The 16,521-nt window shown below is 41.1% G+C and overlaps 1 protein-coding gene across 4 annotated transcripts in view; it reads right to left on the bottom strand.

Moving 5' to 3' along the window:
• The window catches only part of RPS6KA6 (ribosomal protein S6 kinase A6), a 245,187-nt gene that overhangs the window by 191,574 nt on the left and 37,092 nt on the right, over positions 1-16,521 (bottom strand). For all 4 annotated transcript variants that reach the window (XM_056124119.1, XM_056124120.1, XM_056124121.1 and 1 more), the window contains exon 2: positions 5,516-5,632. In XM_056124119.1, coding sequence (XP_055980094.1) covers positions 5,516-5,632 — 117 coding nt within the window. The remainder of the gene's footprint in view (positions 1-5,515; positions 5,633-16,521) is intronic.

Below are 16,521 nucleotides of genomic sequence, written 5' to 3'. Positions count from 1 at the left end.
CAGTTTGGAACGGGGTGGAAGTTGAGGTTGGAAGAGAATATGGGAACACTGGTGGAGGAAAGTTGACCTTGGTGGTGGGATCTGTGTTGAACTATTATATGACTAAAATTCCACTACCAATTACTTTATAAGTCATAATTATTTAATTTAAAAATATTAAGGATTTGAGATACTGGGGGTATGCTGCCAGCAGGTCAATCTGTACCTGTGAGGTGAGTGAATCAGCAGCCTCATGGCGCCTTCAGACTTTCAGATACCCCAAAATTGTTGCTGTGCCTTTGGCAAGACCCCAAACACTTGGGGCAAAGTATACCAAGAAAGTAAACGGCCAAAAGTTAGGTATGTGGGAGATACACCCACAAACCACCTTCGGCTCACCTTGGAGGCATGGCCTCTCTGGGTTTCTGATCAAACTGTTTAACGGCCATGATCACAGAGTCTCAGAAACGAATCTTGGAACCCAAAGGCTTTTGGCAGAAATACATCCTGTTCCTGCAGTAGGTTACTGGTGCTAGGCCACTCCAGGTGGGAATAGGTTTTGTGCCTTAGCCTGTTCCCCTTGGCAGCCTGGTGACCACCATCCTCCAGAGGCCACTGGACAGTCAGGTTTGGGCCTGCAGTGACGAGACACACAGGGCCTCACCACATGGGGGTGGAGCCAACTCTTTCTCCCCATCCCAATGAGACCCCCGAGTTGCCACCTACAAACAGCCTGACTGGCTCCTGATCAAGCTGATTAATAGCCATGATACCAGACACTCAAAAACAAATCCTGAAACCCAGCGGCTTTTGGCAGAAATGCATCTGGACTGCATACAAGGTGGCTGCCACCTCAGAGCTTATTGGAAAGCCAGGTATGAGCCGGCGGTGACGGGGCTACTGCAGTCTCATGGGAAGGGGGGTAGTACCGGCATGTCCTTCACTCCCTACCGAGATCATGAGTTATCCCCCTTGAGTGGCTCTCTGGCACGGCCATAACACCAGACACATAGAAACCAATCTCGTAATTATCTGCCTCTTTGCAGAAATCCAAAATTGTGGCTGCGCGATATTATATGATCCTCATAACCAGCTATAGAAAACAAAATATTTCACAATGCCTTTTCAGCAATTCTGATTGTGTGGAGGGAAATTCTAAACAATAATGGCGCATCTTTTGTCGAAATAATAAATGTAATTAATGTAGAGAAGATTTAAGTGGAAATCATCTGCCTCACAGGCATTTGGAGGGGTGGAAGGGGGAGTATACTGGAGTTCTTGGTGATGAAAAATGAGTACTGGTGAAGGGAAAGATGCTTGATCATTGTATGACCGAGACTTATACTTGAAAGCTTAGTAACTTTTCCCACAGTAAAGGTAAAGGTAAAGGCCCTCCCGTTGATCGTCGATTTGCTCGAGCGGGCCCAGTAACGTCTCCATTGGAGACTTTGTTGTTACTGTGTCTGGCATATCGAATACTCTCGGTAGCTTGCCAGGCTCTCCGAGAGGGGCGGAGGAATCGAACTCGGGTCGGCCATGTTGGCCGCTTGTAAGGCGAACGCCCTACCCGCTGTGCTATCGCTCCAGCCCACAGTGATTCAATAAATAAATATAAAAAGAAAAAAATAAAATAAAAAACATTAAGGTGGAGTTCATGCCTAATTCAATCAGCTAATCAGTGGCTGAATAAATAGTAGTACTCCTACAAAAAATAATAACAATAATAAAAACAAAAACCAGGTTGAAAAAAAATAAAAAAAAAAGAATTTGGGATACTACCCCCCACAAAAAGAAACCATCATTTATACTATAGAGAAATAATAGTTTCGTTTGTTTATCACTTGCCCAATTTTTTTCAGGTCTTACAATTCAGCATATGAAAATATCATCTGGTCCGTACACATACATAGCTCAGTGGCATAATGCCTGGCTTGCATTTGGGTGGACAAGATTCCTGGCATCACCTCACATCTTCAATTGTGATCACTAGCACTGTCATTGTGATTTCCTGGAGTCATAACAGTCAACAACATCCTGATCACAAAAATCAAGTGTGCATCTCCTACAAATACTGAAACGAAGTATACAACCAGGCACACAACAATGACAACAACAAAAATAAGGAAGGGGTAAAAAGTAAAAGAAAACATCATCTCACTCTGCTCTCTTCCCATGATCAACTATAGAAGCTGCATGGCATCAAAGTACTGAATATCTAAAAACATATGTATTCTGCTTAGAGAGTTTTCTCTTCAGTCATGCAAATCCAATCCTGAGAAACTGTTCAGAAGAAAAATGAGTGAGCAATTACTCCAACATACTTTTCTTTCATATTTCTATAATTTTGTACCCGTGTAAATGATATATACATTGTACAGGTTTACAAACATTTATCTATGTACATATTATGTAAATAATTTATAGTATATTAATATATAAATGTTCATCTATATTATGCATGCATATATGTACATAAATATAAAAGTAAATTAAATAGTATTCATAAATTTTGTGCATATTGGTTTCAATAAAGTAAATTCATTATTGGGCTGGAGCAACAGCACAGCGGTATTAATGAATGTCAGTATATCACTATATCACTGTCATCCCATTGTTCATCGATTTCCTTGAGCAGGCACCAGTAACATCTCCATTCGTCCTAGCCCTGAGATTTTAGCAAATGCCACATTGGAGGCTCTTTCAGGGTCAGGGGAATGTTACTGGGTTTTGGCATATCCAATACGCCATGAGAGTTTGCCAGACTCTGGCATGCGGGCAGGATATTCTCGGTAGCCTGCCAGGTTCTCTGAGAGGGAGAACTAGAAAATAAGAGGTCATGTGGCTGCAAAAGCAGCCGTGCACTTCCAGGAGCTTGGTTTTATAGTCTCTGGGTCTTGGCTGTTGATGGGATTACACAGCGCCAAGGGCAGTTGGTGAGTGTAATGCATAGCTACTGAAAGATGGGGGATCTGGGTTGAGGAGGCCCAGTCCTGATCTGAGCAGGCTTGGAGATCTCTGCCCTGGGTCCCAGGTGGCGTTACAGCCACCAACTGTTCCAGCGCCGTGTAATCCAATCAACGGCCAAGACCCAGAGACTATAAAACCAAACTTCCAGAAGAGAACAATGCAGAGTCTCCTGCCCCCACGCCTGGCTGTCCCTATGGGGGCTCCTTGGAGGAGGGCAGGTTGAGTTTCCCTCCCTGCCCCAAGCAGAGCCTCAGCCACTGAAGACCTCTGAAACCCAGCCACAGCCATGTTTAAGACCACTCTCCACATGCTCAGAAGATCCTCATGCATGAAGAAACCGGCAGAGGAATGTCAGGATAGTTGTTATCAAATGAAATTTTTAGATGAATAACTAAATTAATAAATACGAGTACCCACTATATAAAGATATACAAATAGTCAAAGCTAACATGATAACATTTATGTGTTAATATTAATAAAGCTAAAATCATGGATCATGGTAATTAAACATAATATAACTAATATTCAAGCATTAATATAATAACATAACTAATTATAAAGTGTGACAAATCCCTAGAACATGTGGGCTTGTGGATAGAGGTTTTCTTATATTTCCCTTTTCACCTAACTAAAAGATAAACTCAATTTGAAATTGAAGTGTGATAGTACCTAGATTCTCATTACATTTAAATATTTCCTATTCCTTAGGTTCCTATCAGTTTATCATTTGTCCCTAACTTCTTGCTCTACAATGGCTAAGCATCCTATCTATTTATCTATCACACAAGACTCTGTCATAAACACACATTTTCACAGACTCACATAAATGCACATTCTATTTCCCAAACAAACATATAGTGGTAGGCTGGTCTCCTGGAACAGCCAGGCAAATGGTTTAAGTACAGGGGATAGTGTGTAGAAAGGGAAAAAACAAAAACAAATGAGTAGAAAATATTTTAAAAGTGCGGTGACAACCATAAAAATGTACTTCTGAGGCCACTATGCCCTCATGTCACTGTGATATGGATATTCAAACACATAATCTCTTTTCTGTTTCTCTCTCACTTGCTCACTCTGGCTCTGGCTCTGGCAATGGCTCTGGCTCTCTATCTATGTACCTCTTTCCTCTCTCTATCTTTCTCTCTCTCATACATACATACACACAAGTCTCTGAAACTAAGCAGTCTCGCCTTTTTTAATCTGCAGGGGCACTTGAATGAAACAATAAAACCAAAACAAAAATGCAAAAGGAAAAAATTACTATACAGACACAGATATCACAATGCTGACACAGATGCAAAAGAAGAAGAAATGAGCTTCAAATCCAACTCCAATTATAATGCATGACACATCCCTATAACATGTGGACTATAACATCTAATCGGCTCCAACTTTGATGACTTGTATATGTGCAATTCAGCAAATTATGACAAGCAGAGCAAGGGCCCTAAATAGACCCCAAAGTATAAAATCAACTGCATACGAGCAAAAGTAAGTCATTGTCAGGGCTAACAGGAAGGTGGAGGTGAAGGCAGGCATGTGGAATTTGTAAAAAATTGAGGAACACTGAGCTTGGAGCAGGTATCTGGGACCAGAGACTCAGTGTCAAGGGTATGATTAACATATTATTTGGGGCTTGGGGATTAATTTTTACTTGAGAACTTGTGGTTTTCTTTCAGGTTTGGGACATGGGGTGGCAAGGGTTGGGATATCTACCGGAGTTCTAATTATGGCTGGTGTTTGCTAGGCCTTGGACTGAGGCTAAGATAAGGGTTACTTGTGTCTGGGTTGGGTTGGTGTTGGTGCTAAAGTTAATGCAAGGGTTGGAGTTAGGATTAGATTTAAGACTAGTATTAGGGCTTCCACTAGTATTGGAATTGTGGCTAGGTTTAAGGTTAAATTCAGGACTTAGGTTAAAGTTAGGGTTAGTATCCAGATTGGGGATGGTATGATCTAAGGCCATGACTATTGAGAGAGCTAGACCTAGAGTAGGGCTATAGTAGAATTTGGTTTAAGTTTTAAGTCTAAGCATTTGATAAACAATTCTAGCATTGACAGACAAGAATTAATTTTTCTGAAATTTCCTTCTGCCCCTAAAAAGTAATACTTTTGAAGGTGCAGATTTCACATAATCCTAATAACCAAGTTCATAAACTTACACTATTTTCCACACATAATGATTGAACAGATTACAGATGAATCCTTGCATTCAGACATGAATTGAAGCATTAACTTTGAGTTCTGTGATAAATCAAAAAATTAAGATGATATCACCAAGACAGAACAAGTTATGATCACACCAGCATGTGAGCAAGGAAACTACCTTTGATTTTGTCAGATGAAAGAGAGTGTGCTATATTTTGGCCTAGAAAAATCAGTGCGTCCTGGGTATTTGAAAATTTTGATTATTATATTTAGAATAAAGATTTGTTACAAATGTGAAACAGGTTAAACGAATAAAATTAGAGAGTCAAATTCATATGTATCTTTTTAACAGGTTAAAAATATATGAAGTTTATGTCTATACTTCTTTGATAAAGGTTTAGGTGAAAAAATATGGAAAAATTACCTTTCCAAAAGATCCCTGTCCCAGAACCTTGAGCAACTCAAACTGTGCAGGATCTGCTTTCTCATATCCTTCCTTAACATGATTTGTGATAGGAATTTCTTTAACAACTGTTTCATCCTGTAAGAAAACCCAGACAATACTCAAATTTATAGTGAGAAGTTATACCAGGAGCTTTATGATACCCACTGTAATCTAATAGTTTTAAAAGCATCCAACATTTCCATTTCCCTGTTTCCTAAAACAGAATCAGAGCACTACCACCATAATTTTTAATAAATATATATACACCTGTGTGCAAAATCTATACTTAACTCTCATTTCTATCTAAAAATAAATGTAAAACCTAACAGTATTAAGACTCACTGGAATATACTCTTAGGTGAATGCAGAGGAAGTTAAAGAGATAAATACTGCATATTGTAAGGTATGGCAAAAAATTACCTCAGTGATATCCTGCCACTGATCTTTCAGATGAAAATTAATAATAAATGTGAATTTTCTAGAGGAGAAATCCTTATGGAACTTGATGGTGCTTTGAATTTAAGTTCCACTTCCCAGAACTTGAAGGATGCTAAATATGTTTGTAAAAGAACTGGTGGCTTCTTTATCTACTGACATAGCTATTAACATACAGATTGCACCTGTGTGTCTCATATTATGGTGGTGTTTACTTATAGGACTTGTTAATTTAAATGTCTACTGAAGTTGATTTATTGGGGTAAGGGATTCAAAATAATATTGAACTATCTGTTCAAATAATCCATAGGGACCACAGTGCAGGAATTACAACCCACGCAACACATAGACCTGACCAGTGTTCTATCCTCAGCTGAGCAGCATTGCAAACACAGGCCCTAGCAATACAGTGCTGGCGCCAGGTGGCAGAGTATTACAAGGACTAGCCCCTGAGCTGAACACTGCTTTGGAGACACATCCAGACAAATAAAATATAGAACTGGTTTACCTATACTCCTTTTAAGTAGTCAATGATACATAGTTATTTCAATATCTTAGAAGACATATCACTAAAAACAATTGTTTTTAATAAACATATGCAAAGCCTAAACAAATGTTCCCAGGCTATAATCAACTTTGTATATAAATTATTTGCTGCATTTCTTACTTCCTTGGTCAGGCAAAAACAAAGTCACACACAGAGTATCTATACCCCTTAACATGTGACTCTTTTCAATTGTGAAGACTATGTTGAAATGGACTACAATTCTAGCCCATGAAATGCTCAACTGCCAGGATTAAAAAACAACTTTAGAAATATCAAAAAATAACAAGAACCTCTGGGGTAGGAAGATAGTACAGGTTTTAGGCCATGAGCTGTGCCACAGTACAATCCTCATGCCATATTACCCCCACTCCTCTCAGCATACACTGGAGGCCCTGGAGCAATGAATCTGTTCCTAGTGGCCCCTAGGCACTGTAATGGTGAGTGGTGATTCCCAGAAATACAGGACCTAAGCAGCAGCACACCCTCTGTCTCCTAGCATTGAACCACCACCCCAGTTGGTTAAGGATCAGTAGGAATGGCTTTTGTGTTTCCTAAAAATGGCTTGGATGCAACATTCCCCTGCCCTCCACCCCCAAATAGTCAGGGTATGTTAACCAACTCAGTATAAAGGGAAAAAGAGACCAACAAAGTTTCGGCTGTCACAACTGGTTAAGCATAATATCTTGAGTTATTGGAAGCTTTTCCTTACAAAATATTGTAGGATGACATTGCTTTGTCCTTCCTCCACAAGGAGCTTACGTTTATCTGGTTACACCCATCACAGTGCTCCTGAGGAATTTCCATTCCAATGTGTTTATCTGTAAACATTCTTCCCTATGCTCTCCTCCCCAACCAGTTAATCAGCTTTTCCCCTAATCAGACTCTGTTAATTTGTAAGGTTAGATTCCTCATAAATCTATGATTTTATATGTATGAGTGAAATATTGCCTTTCTCCTTTCCTTATGCCTTATGAACAGTTTACTTTAAAGCAATGCCCTTTTTGTATAGATATAGGAAGACCGTTAACATTATGCTTTGTAACTTAGGATTTGATTGGCTTTGCATATTATTCACTCCCAGGCATCTGCTTTCTCAACTTAAGCCTCAGTTGCCCTTAGTTCCTAACACACCAAAAGCAGGGTCCCAATGAGGGACTGAATGGGCCCAGGGCAAGCAGTGAGCTACCCTGGCATCGAAATGGGCCAGACCAAAGTGCCACGATTCTTAACTATAAGTTAAGAGTTTGATCATAGACAAATGCTATCATTATCCAAAAGTAACGACGAGACTAGGATCCTGCTAGGGGTGGGAAAGACTATCTGGCCTGAGCACCATAGTCTGAGATCGAGATAGCCCTGGGAGGGCAATTCTATAAGTCTAAGATATTTCTTACTGTATCCATACAAAATGATTCATATTATATTCTTATATGCTTGTCTGACAAGGAGAGGAGAGACACACCCATGGGATTCCACTCTAGGGTGGGTGGTCCTGCTGAGAGAGAATCTGTCCTAGGAGCTGCTTTCCCTGAGGGGAAAGAGTTCTACCCCTATTGATTGTGACCACACCTATGTGTAACTATTACCCCAACCCCTCATGCTTTGGGATTTAACTTGACTGTAAGAGTGGGCTGGGGGATCAGAAGGAAGAGAAAGATGGATCAGAATCCAGACTCCAGAGAAGGAGGATGAAGGGGGATGGAGAAGGAGAATGAAGTAGCATGGGGGAGGAAGAAGCAGAGGCAGAGGCAGAGAAGAGAGACTGATGTGGATGAAGAGAGGATTGGAATAAACTGCGACTAAGACCAACCAGTCTGGCCCTCGTTCCTTCCTTTACCTGCCCATCGCCATCGACCTCCCGGGGTGGGGAAAGAAGGGTGAGACTACCGAACGTGGGTGGCAGGAGAGATAGAGCCACTGCCACTGTTTGCAGTGCCCCCTTTCTTGAGTTTACACACAATATGAATTCTAGTCTGTATGGCCAGAATAATTTCAATTAATTCACACTTTTATTAACTGCTTAATCTGTGATATTGCAGGCTAAAGAACAACAAACTCGCAAGGGAACTAGTCTTCAAGACTGCTAATTTAACTTTCAAATAACACAGCACTTAGATATTCATTTGCTCAAAAGATGTATTTCAGCAGAACACTGTTAGCTTTAATTATTAATAGCCACAAACCAGTTATAAAAGGAAAATAATGTATATATACTGTATATCATAATAGTATTTCACCTGACACTTTTTGGAGTTTTTTTTTCTTTTTTTAAATTTATTTAGTTACTATGAGATTATAAAATTATTTATAATTAGGTTTAAAGTGTATAATGTTTTGAGACTCAGCAGTGAATACTGGAATACAGCAGCTTGCAGGAGATTTGTCTAGACCCCATGCCAAGCCAATTTCACTGGGGCACCTCAGATGGGGCAGGTAACCTCTCTGCCCACTCAAGATGAACCCCCAATGGCCACAAAATTCCAGAAGAAAAACTCAGGTGTGCGGGACCAGACTGAAGACTCCAGGTCACATGAGGGTGGTGGGGACCAGCCATCCCATCCCATCTTCCTGCCCGTTCAGGGTCCTGACTGTCATGCCCACGAACTGCCTCTGGGCACCATTTAAGCAAGTCAACAACCTTGATGCAGAGACTCACAAATGAAACTCAAAATGAATTAGGTCCCCACAGAGATGTCTCTGGACCCCAATCATTGACAATTTTACAATTCCAGGAGCATCCACGTGACCTCTCATGATATTCATAATAAGCAATAGAAAATAAATTATCTAGCATCTGCCTGTGGCAGGCAGGCTTGAATGGTGATGGGAAAGTTCGAAAAAATGGTGGTGGAAAGGTGTAATGGTGGCAGGACTGGTACTGAAATACTGAATGTAATCAATTAATGTAATGTAAACCTTTATGAAAATAAAATTTAAAAAGTAAAAAAGTAAATATAGCATACAATGTTTCAACACCCATCCCTTTACCAGTGTCAACTTCGCTCCAAACAATGCCCCCACCGCTATTTGCCTCACACACTCCAATCTACTTCTACAAGACACGATTATACATATATATCTATGTATATATATATGCATACACATACATACTGTAATATGGTTTACAGTACCACTGCTGATAGGATTTCATATATAACATTTTACCACCTTTTAGCACCATATCCTCCTCATGGGCAAATGCTTCCCTATACTATAGGTGTTGCCCCCACAAAGTTGCCCCACCATCCCACTGCCCCCTTTAGTGGCATGGTTCCTTCTGAATACCAGTTGTCATTTTTTTCCATTGTCCTTTGGTAGTCATCCCACTATTATGTTTATTTATATCCCATATATGAGAGAGATCATTCTGTGTCAGTTTCTCTCCCCTGTCTAACTTGACTCAGTATGATACCTGCAAGGTCCCTCCATGTATCAGTAAATTGACTTTTATCTTTTTTATGGCCACTGTAGAAATGTATCATAGTTTCTTTACCTATGCATCTATAATTGGACACTTGGATTGTCTCTAGATTTTGGCTACTGTGGATAATGTTGCAAGGAAGATAAAGGTGTACTTGTCTTTTTATTCCATTTTTTCGTCCTTTGTAATATATTCCAAGAAGTAGAGATGTTGGGCTAAATGGAAGCTCAAATAATAGTATATTTTTAGAAGTGTTCATATTGTTTTCCATAAAGAATGGACCAGTTACCAACAAAGTGCATTAGAATCCCTTTTGCCAACATCCACAACAGCTCTGGTTGTTCTTGTTCTTTTAAATGTGTCCCAGTCTCTGTGGTGTGAAATGGTATCTCCTTGTTGTTCTGATTTGCATGTGCCTGATGATTAAGTGATGCAACGCATTTTTTCATATATATATACATATATATAATATATATACATATATATTATATATATTAACTGAAGACAGCCAGTCATGGGGGCAGGAGATTCTGCACTGTTCTCTTCCGGGACTGGGTTTTAAGACTCTGGGTCTTGGCCGTTGATGGGATTACCTGGCACCAGGGCCCCTTGGAGGGGGGTGGGTTGAATTTTCCTCACCACCCCAAGCAGAGCCCCAGCAGCCAAAGACCTCCAGAACCAGCCACAGACATGCTGAGACCACTATCTACCACTCTCTCTCTCTATGAAGGAACCGGCAGAGGAACACAGGCATGTGGGTCTTGTGGCTGAGATCCCCAAGCCTGCTTGAACCCCCTCCACCCAGATCCCCCATCTTTCAGTATGTAGGTGTCACACCCACCAACTGCCCCATGGCGCCATGTAATCCCATCAATGGCCAAGACCCAGAGACTTTAAAACCCAGCTCCTGGAAGCGACATCTTATTATCTAGTTCTTACTCTGGAGAACCTGGCAGGCTACCGAAAGCATCCTGCCCGCACGGCAAAGTCTGGCAAACTACCCGTGGCGTACTCAATATGCCAAAAACCAGTAACAATGATGGGTCTCATTATCCTGACCCTGAAATAGCCTTGAATATGGCACTTTCTAAAATCTTAAGGACTAGGATGAAGGAGACCTTACTGGTGACTGGTGCCTGCTCGAGGAAATCGATGAACAACAGGATGATGATGAGCGTGATGATAACTGAGTTTTCACCACATATTATAAAGAGGTATGTTAGGATATAAGAAAACCAAACTAATTGGAAGTTTATTCTACAAAAAAAGATTACTAGTGGAAGACTCAACAAGCCATGCATTTTCCTGATATCTCTGATACAAACACACTAAAGCAATTTTGATCAAATTATAAACTATCTACCTAAGTTTTGTCACATGAACAGAAAGTTTATATGGGTCACGTCAGACCTGTTACTAAATACTGGCTACAATATACTATTTGGGAGGGTCTCCCAAACAATGTTCAGAGATCCCAAGAAGTACTGGCAATATGCAGCCAACCAGACCAGAAGGCTGAATGTTTCAACCCATCAATAAAGCAATGCTCAGACCTGGGTCTGAGACCAGTGTCTTGCTGGTTAAGAAAAGTACTTCGTATTCTGCCATATTTGATCATTGTTAAAAATATTCCAAATTGACATCAACTCTAAATGTTCAGAGCTAGAAAACATGTATTTTACCTTAATTTCACTAAATCGAGCAAGTCTTTGAAATGAAAATGAATTCTCAATGGCTTTTCTGTTAAATAAAATCCATATGAGCTCATGCATTAAAATGTAATATTTTGGAGACTGAAGGAACATATCTCAGTGTTGTAAAGAATATAAACAAGAAATTAACAACATTATTTTAATAAGGGAAAAAGGAAGTCTTTCTTTTAAGGTCAGTCCGGCAGAAGATACTGTCTTTCATCAGTACTACAGTACTGGAAGTTTAGATAAGAAAGAGAAGTTTGGATAAGAGAAGTTTAGACAAGAAAGAGAAATGAAAGAAATTCTAATTGGTGAAGGAGTCAAGTAATCTCTACTTACTGAAGACATGATATTATACAAAATCGACCTTAAACCCCAATTATTAAACATTTCTGTCACTGTCACTATCACTGTCCTCCAATTGTTCATTGATTTGCTGGAGCGGGCCAGCAATGTCTCCATTGTGACAACTGTTACTGTGTTTGGCATATCGAATACATCACAGGTAGCTTGGCAGGCTTTGCCATGCGGGCGAGATACTCTCGGTAGCTTGCCGGGCTCTCAGAGAGGGGCAGAAGAATCGAATTCGGTTGGGCCATGTTGGCCGTTTGCAAGGCAAACACCCTACCACTGTGCTATTGCTCCAGAAACAATAAATTTATATAGTAGCAGGTTATAATATCAATGCAAAGAAATCTGTTACATCTTGATTTGCAAATAAAACTAAAGAAGGGTAAGAAAAAGTTGAAAACTATTCAATTTATACCATCAACACTGACTAAAACCCAACTATGAATTTCGTTGTAAGTAACACTGATTTAATAAAATAAAATTTAAAAAAACTATTCCATTGGATGGTATGGTGCTGTCAGCAGGTCAATCTGTACCTGTGAGGTGAGTGTATCAGCAGCCTGAGGGCACCTTCAGACTTCCAGATACCCCAAAATTGCTGCTGTGCCTTTGGCCAGACCCCAATAATTTGGGGCAAAGTTTACCAAGAAAGTAAACGGCCAAAAGATAGGTATGTGGGAGACACACCCACAAACTACCTCCTGCTCAGCTATATAATTGGAGGCATGGCCTCTCTACTTTCTGATCGAACTGTTTAACAGCCATGATCCCAAAGACTCAGAAACAAATTTCGAAACCCAACGGCTTTTGGCAGAAATGCGTCCAGTACCTGCAGTAAGTTACTGGTGCCAGGCCACCCCAGGTGGGAATAGGTTTCATGCCATGGCCTGTTCCCCTTGGTGGCCCGGTGGCCATCATCCTCCAGAGGCCTCTGGACAGTCAGGTTTGGGCCCACAGTGACAAGACACGTGGGGACTCACGGGATGGGGGTAGAGTCGGTCCTTTCCTCCCTGTCCCAATTAGACCCCGAGTCACCGCCCACAAACGGCCTCTCTGTATCCTGATCAAGCTGCTTAATTTCCATGATCCCAGAGACTCAGAAACAAATCTCGAAACCCAGCAGCTTTTGGCAGAAATGCGTCCGGACTGCACAGTAGGTTACTGTTGCCAAGCCACCCCAGGAGGGAAAGGGTGCTGTCCCTCCACCTGCTCATCCTAGGTGGCTCAGTGGCCACCATCTTCCAGAGGTCATTGCACAGTCAGGTTTGGGCCTGCAGTTACGAGACACATGGGGCCTCACGGGATGGGATTGGAGCCGGCCCTTTCCTCTCTACCCCAACGAGATCCCAAGTCACCACCAACAAATGGCCTTTCTGGCTCCTAATCAAGCCGCTTAATGGCCATGATCCTAGAGACTCAGAAACGAATCTTGGAACCCAATGGCTTTTGGCAGAAATGCATCTGGTTCCTGCAATAGATTACCGGTGCTGGGCCACCCCAGTTGGGAATAGGTTTCATGCCTAGGCCTATTCCCCCTGGCGGCCCGGTGCCCACAACCCTCCAGAGGCCATTGAACAGTCAGGTTTGGGCCCTCAGTGACGAGACACACAGGGTCTCACGGGATGGGGGTGGAGCCGGCCTTTTCCTCCCCAACCAAATGAGAACCCGAATCGTCGCCCACAAACACCCTCTCTGGCTCCTGATCAAGCTGCTAAACAGCCATAATCCCAGAGACACAGAAACAAATCTTGGAACCCAGTGGCTTTTAGCAGAAATGCTTCCAGACCAGCAGCAGGTTACTGTCACTGGGCGACCCCAGGGGGAAAAGGGTGTTGTCCCTCCAACTGACTCCCCTAGGCGGCTCTGTTGCCACCATACTCCAGAGGCCATTGGGCAGTCAGGTTTGGGCCCTCAGTGACGAAACACGAGGGGATTCACGGTATGGCGGTGTAACCGGCCCTTTCCTCCCTGTCCCAAAGAGACCCCCAGTCGCCTCCCATGAATGGCCTTTCTGGCTCCTGATCAAGCTGCTTAACGGCCATGATTCCAGAGACTCAGGAACAAATCTCAGAACCAAGCAGGTTTGGGCAGAAATCCCTCCAGATATAAGTGTTAAAATTTCAGAATTTCAGAATTGTGTGGCCACTATTGCAGCCACGTGGCATCATATGTTATTCTTAACCAGTAGACAATAGAAAACAAATTGTCTACTCTTGCCTTTTCGTCAGATCTGAGTGTTGGGGTAAAATCCCAAATAATAATGGTGTGTCTGGTGTAAAAATATTGAATTTAATCAAAGTAGAGAGAGAGTAATGTGGAAATCATCTGCCCCACAGGTAGGGGGAAGGTGTGGGATGGGAGTATACTGGGGTTTTTGGTAGTGGAGCATGGGCACTGGTGAAGGTATGGTTGTTTCATTGTATGACCGAGACTTAAATCCAAAAGCTTTGTAACTGCTCTCATGGTGATTCAATAAAAAAATATAAAAATTTTTTTAAAAAGGTGGAGTTCATGCCCAATTAAATCAGCTTATCAGTAGCTGAATAAATAGCAGCACTCCTACATAAAAAAAATACTATTCCATTAAGGAGCACTGCACTGTACTCCCGTTGTTCATCAATTTTTGCTTGAGCTGGCCCAGTAACATTGTGAGACTTGCTGTTACTGTGTTTAGCATATAAAATACATCACAGGGAGTTTGCCGGGTTTTAGCTGTGTGAGCGATATACTCTCGGTAGCTTGCTGGGCTCTCCAAGAGGAGCGGAGGAATTGAACATGGGTCAGTCCAGTTGGGCGCATGCAAGGCAAATGCTCTACACGCTGTGCTATCGATCTCGCCCATTCCATTAAGGAATGTGTCAGAAAACTTCTCAAATACCTAGGAATCAAATTAACAAAGGAGGTGAAAGATTAACTGAGTGAAAATTATAAACCACTTCTGAAAGAAATAAAATAGCAGCATATTCCTTGTCAATGGGTCATTTAAAAATGACTAACCCAAAGTAATTTACAGATGCAGTTCAATCCTATCACAATTTACATAACATTGTTCAAGAACTTAGAAAAATTAATATTCGTGTGGAAGACTAAACTTTCCACAACATCCAAAGCAATCCAGAGAGGAAAAAATGGAAGCCATTACATTCCCAGACTTTACCAAGGTTTTTTGCTAGTTTATTTACTTTTGTTGGGGTTAGAACACTTTTGGATCTGTGTTCAGGGATTAGCCCTAGTGGGGCTCAGAGGCCAATATGTGATGCCAGGGATTGATTCCATTTTGCTCACATGCAAGGCAAGAGCCTTATTCATCTCTCTAGCCCAACATAGCTTTTTATACCAGTAATCAAAACTGTGTGTCATGGGAAGAAAGACAGTTGTTCATTTAATGGAACAGAACTCAAAGCCTACATAAAAGTATCAGAAATACAGGCAAATGTAAGTTGGCGGAATGAGAAAAATTTCATTAAATATTGTTGAGAAAAAATGGATAGTAAATTGAAAAAACTAAAAGTCAGATAATATACAGAATATGGTGCTTGCTTTTTCTAAGGCTGACCTGGGTTCAAACCTCAATACCCCATATGGTCCCACAAATTCATCAGGAGTGATCCCTGAGCACAGAGGCAGAAGTTAAATCCCGAGTACAACCAGGTATAGCTGCCAAGCAAACAAAAAAGTATTAATAAAAAATTAGACCACAAATAAAACATTTAATTCATGGGACACTCTCCAAGATAGACCAGATAGACCAAATGCTGAGCCACAAAACATACCTCCATTAAATTACGAAGATAGAGATTGTATCAACAATCTTCTCTTACCATAATGCACTGAAATGAGAAGTAAATCACACACAAAAACAGAAAACTAAATCAAACACCTGGAAATTAAACTGTGCGCTATTGAACAACAAGTGGATTAGAAAGGAAATCAAAGAAGAAATGAAAAGATTCCTAGAAAAGAATGAAAATGAGGACACGAGATACGAAAACTTATGGGAAACAACAAAAGCTGTGTTAAGAGGAAAGTTTATAGCTCTACAAGCATTCCTCAGGAAGGAGGAGTGAGCCCACATAAATAACCTAACCTAACAGCTTAAGAGCTTGGAGAAGAACCAACAAAAGGAGAACAACTCAAACAGGAGGAAGGAAACAATAAAACTCAGAGCAGTGATTAACGAGATGGAAACCTAAAAAACAATCTGAAAGGTCAATGAAACCAATAGCTGGTTCTTCAAGAAAATTAAGAAAATTAACAAGATCGATAAGCCTCTAGCAAAACTCACAAAGAAAGGGAGAGAGAAAACCCTAATAAACCGAATCAGAAATGAAAAGGGGGTCATCACAACAGAAACTACAGAAATTCAAAGGATCCTCAGGGAGTACTTTGAGAAGCTTTATGCCACGGAACATGAAAACCTAGAGGAAATGGATCAATTCCTAGACTCTTACAGACTCCCAAGGCTGAACCAAGAAGACCTGGAATACCTGAACAGACCTATCACCATCAAGGAAATTGAAATGGTAATAAAAAGTCT

The sequence above is a fragment of the Sorex fumeus genome, unplaced genomic scaffold (assembly GCF_029834395.1).
Source record: "Sorex fumeus unplaced genomic scaffold, SorFum_2.1 ptg000050l, whole genome shotgun sequence".
NCBI classification, from domain to species: Eukaryota; Metazoa; Chordata; class Mammalia; order Eulipotyphla; family Soricidae; genus Sorex; species Sorex fumeus.
This window is presented reverse-complemented; position numbering and strand designations above follow the sequence as displayed.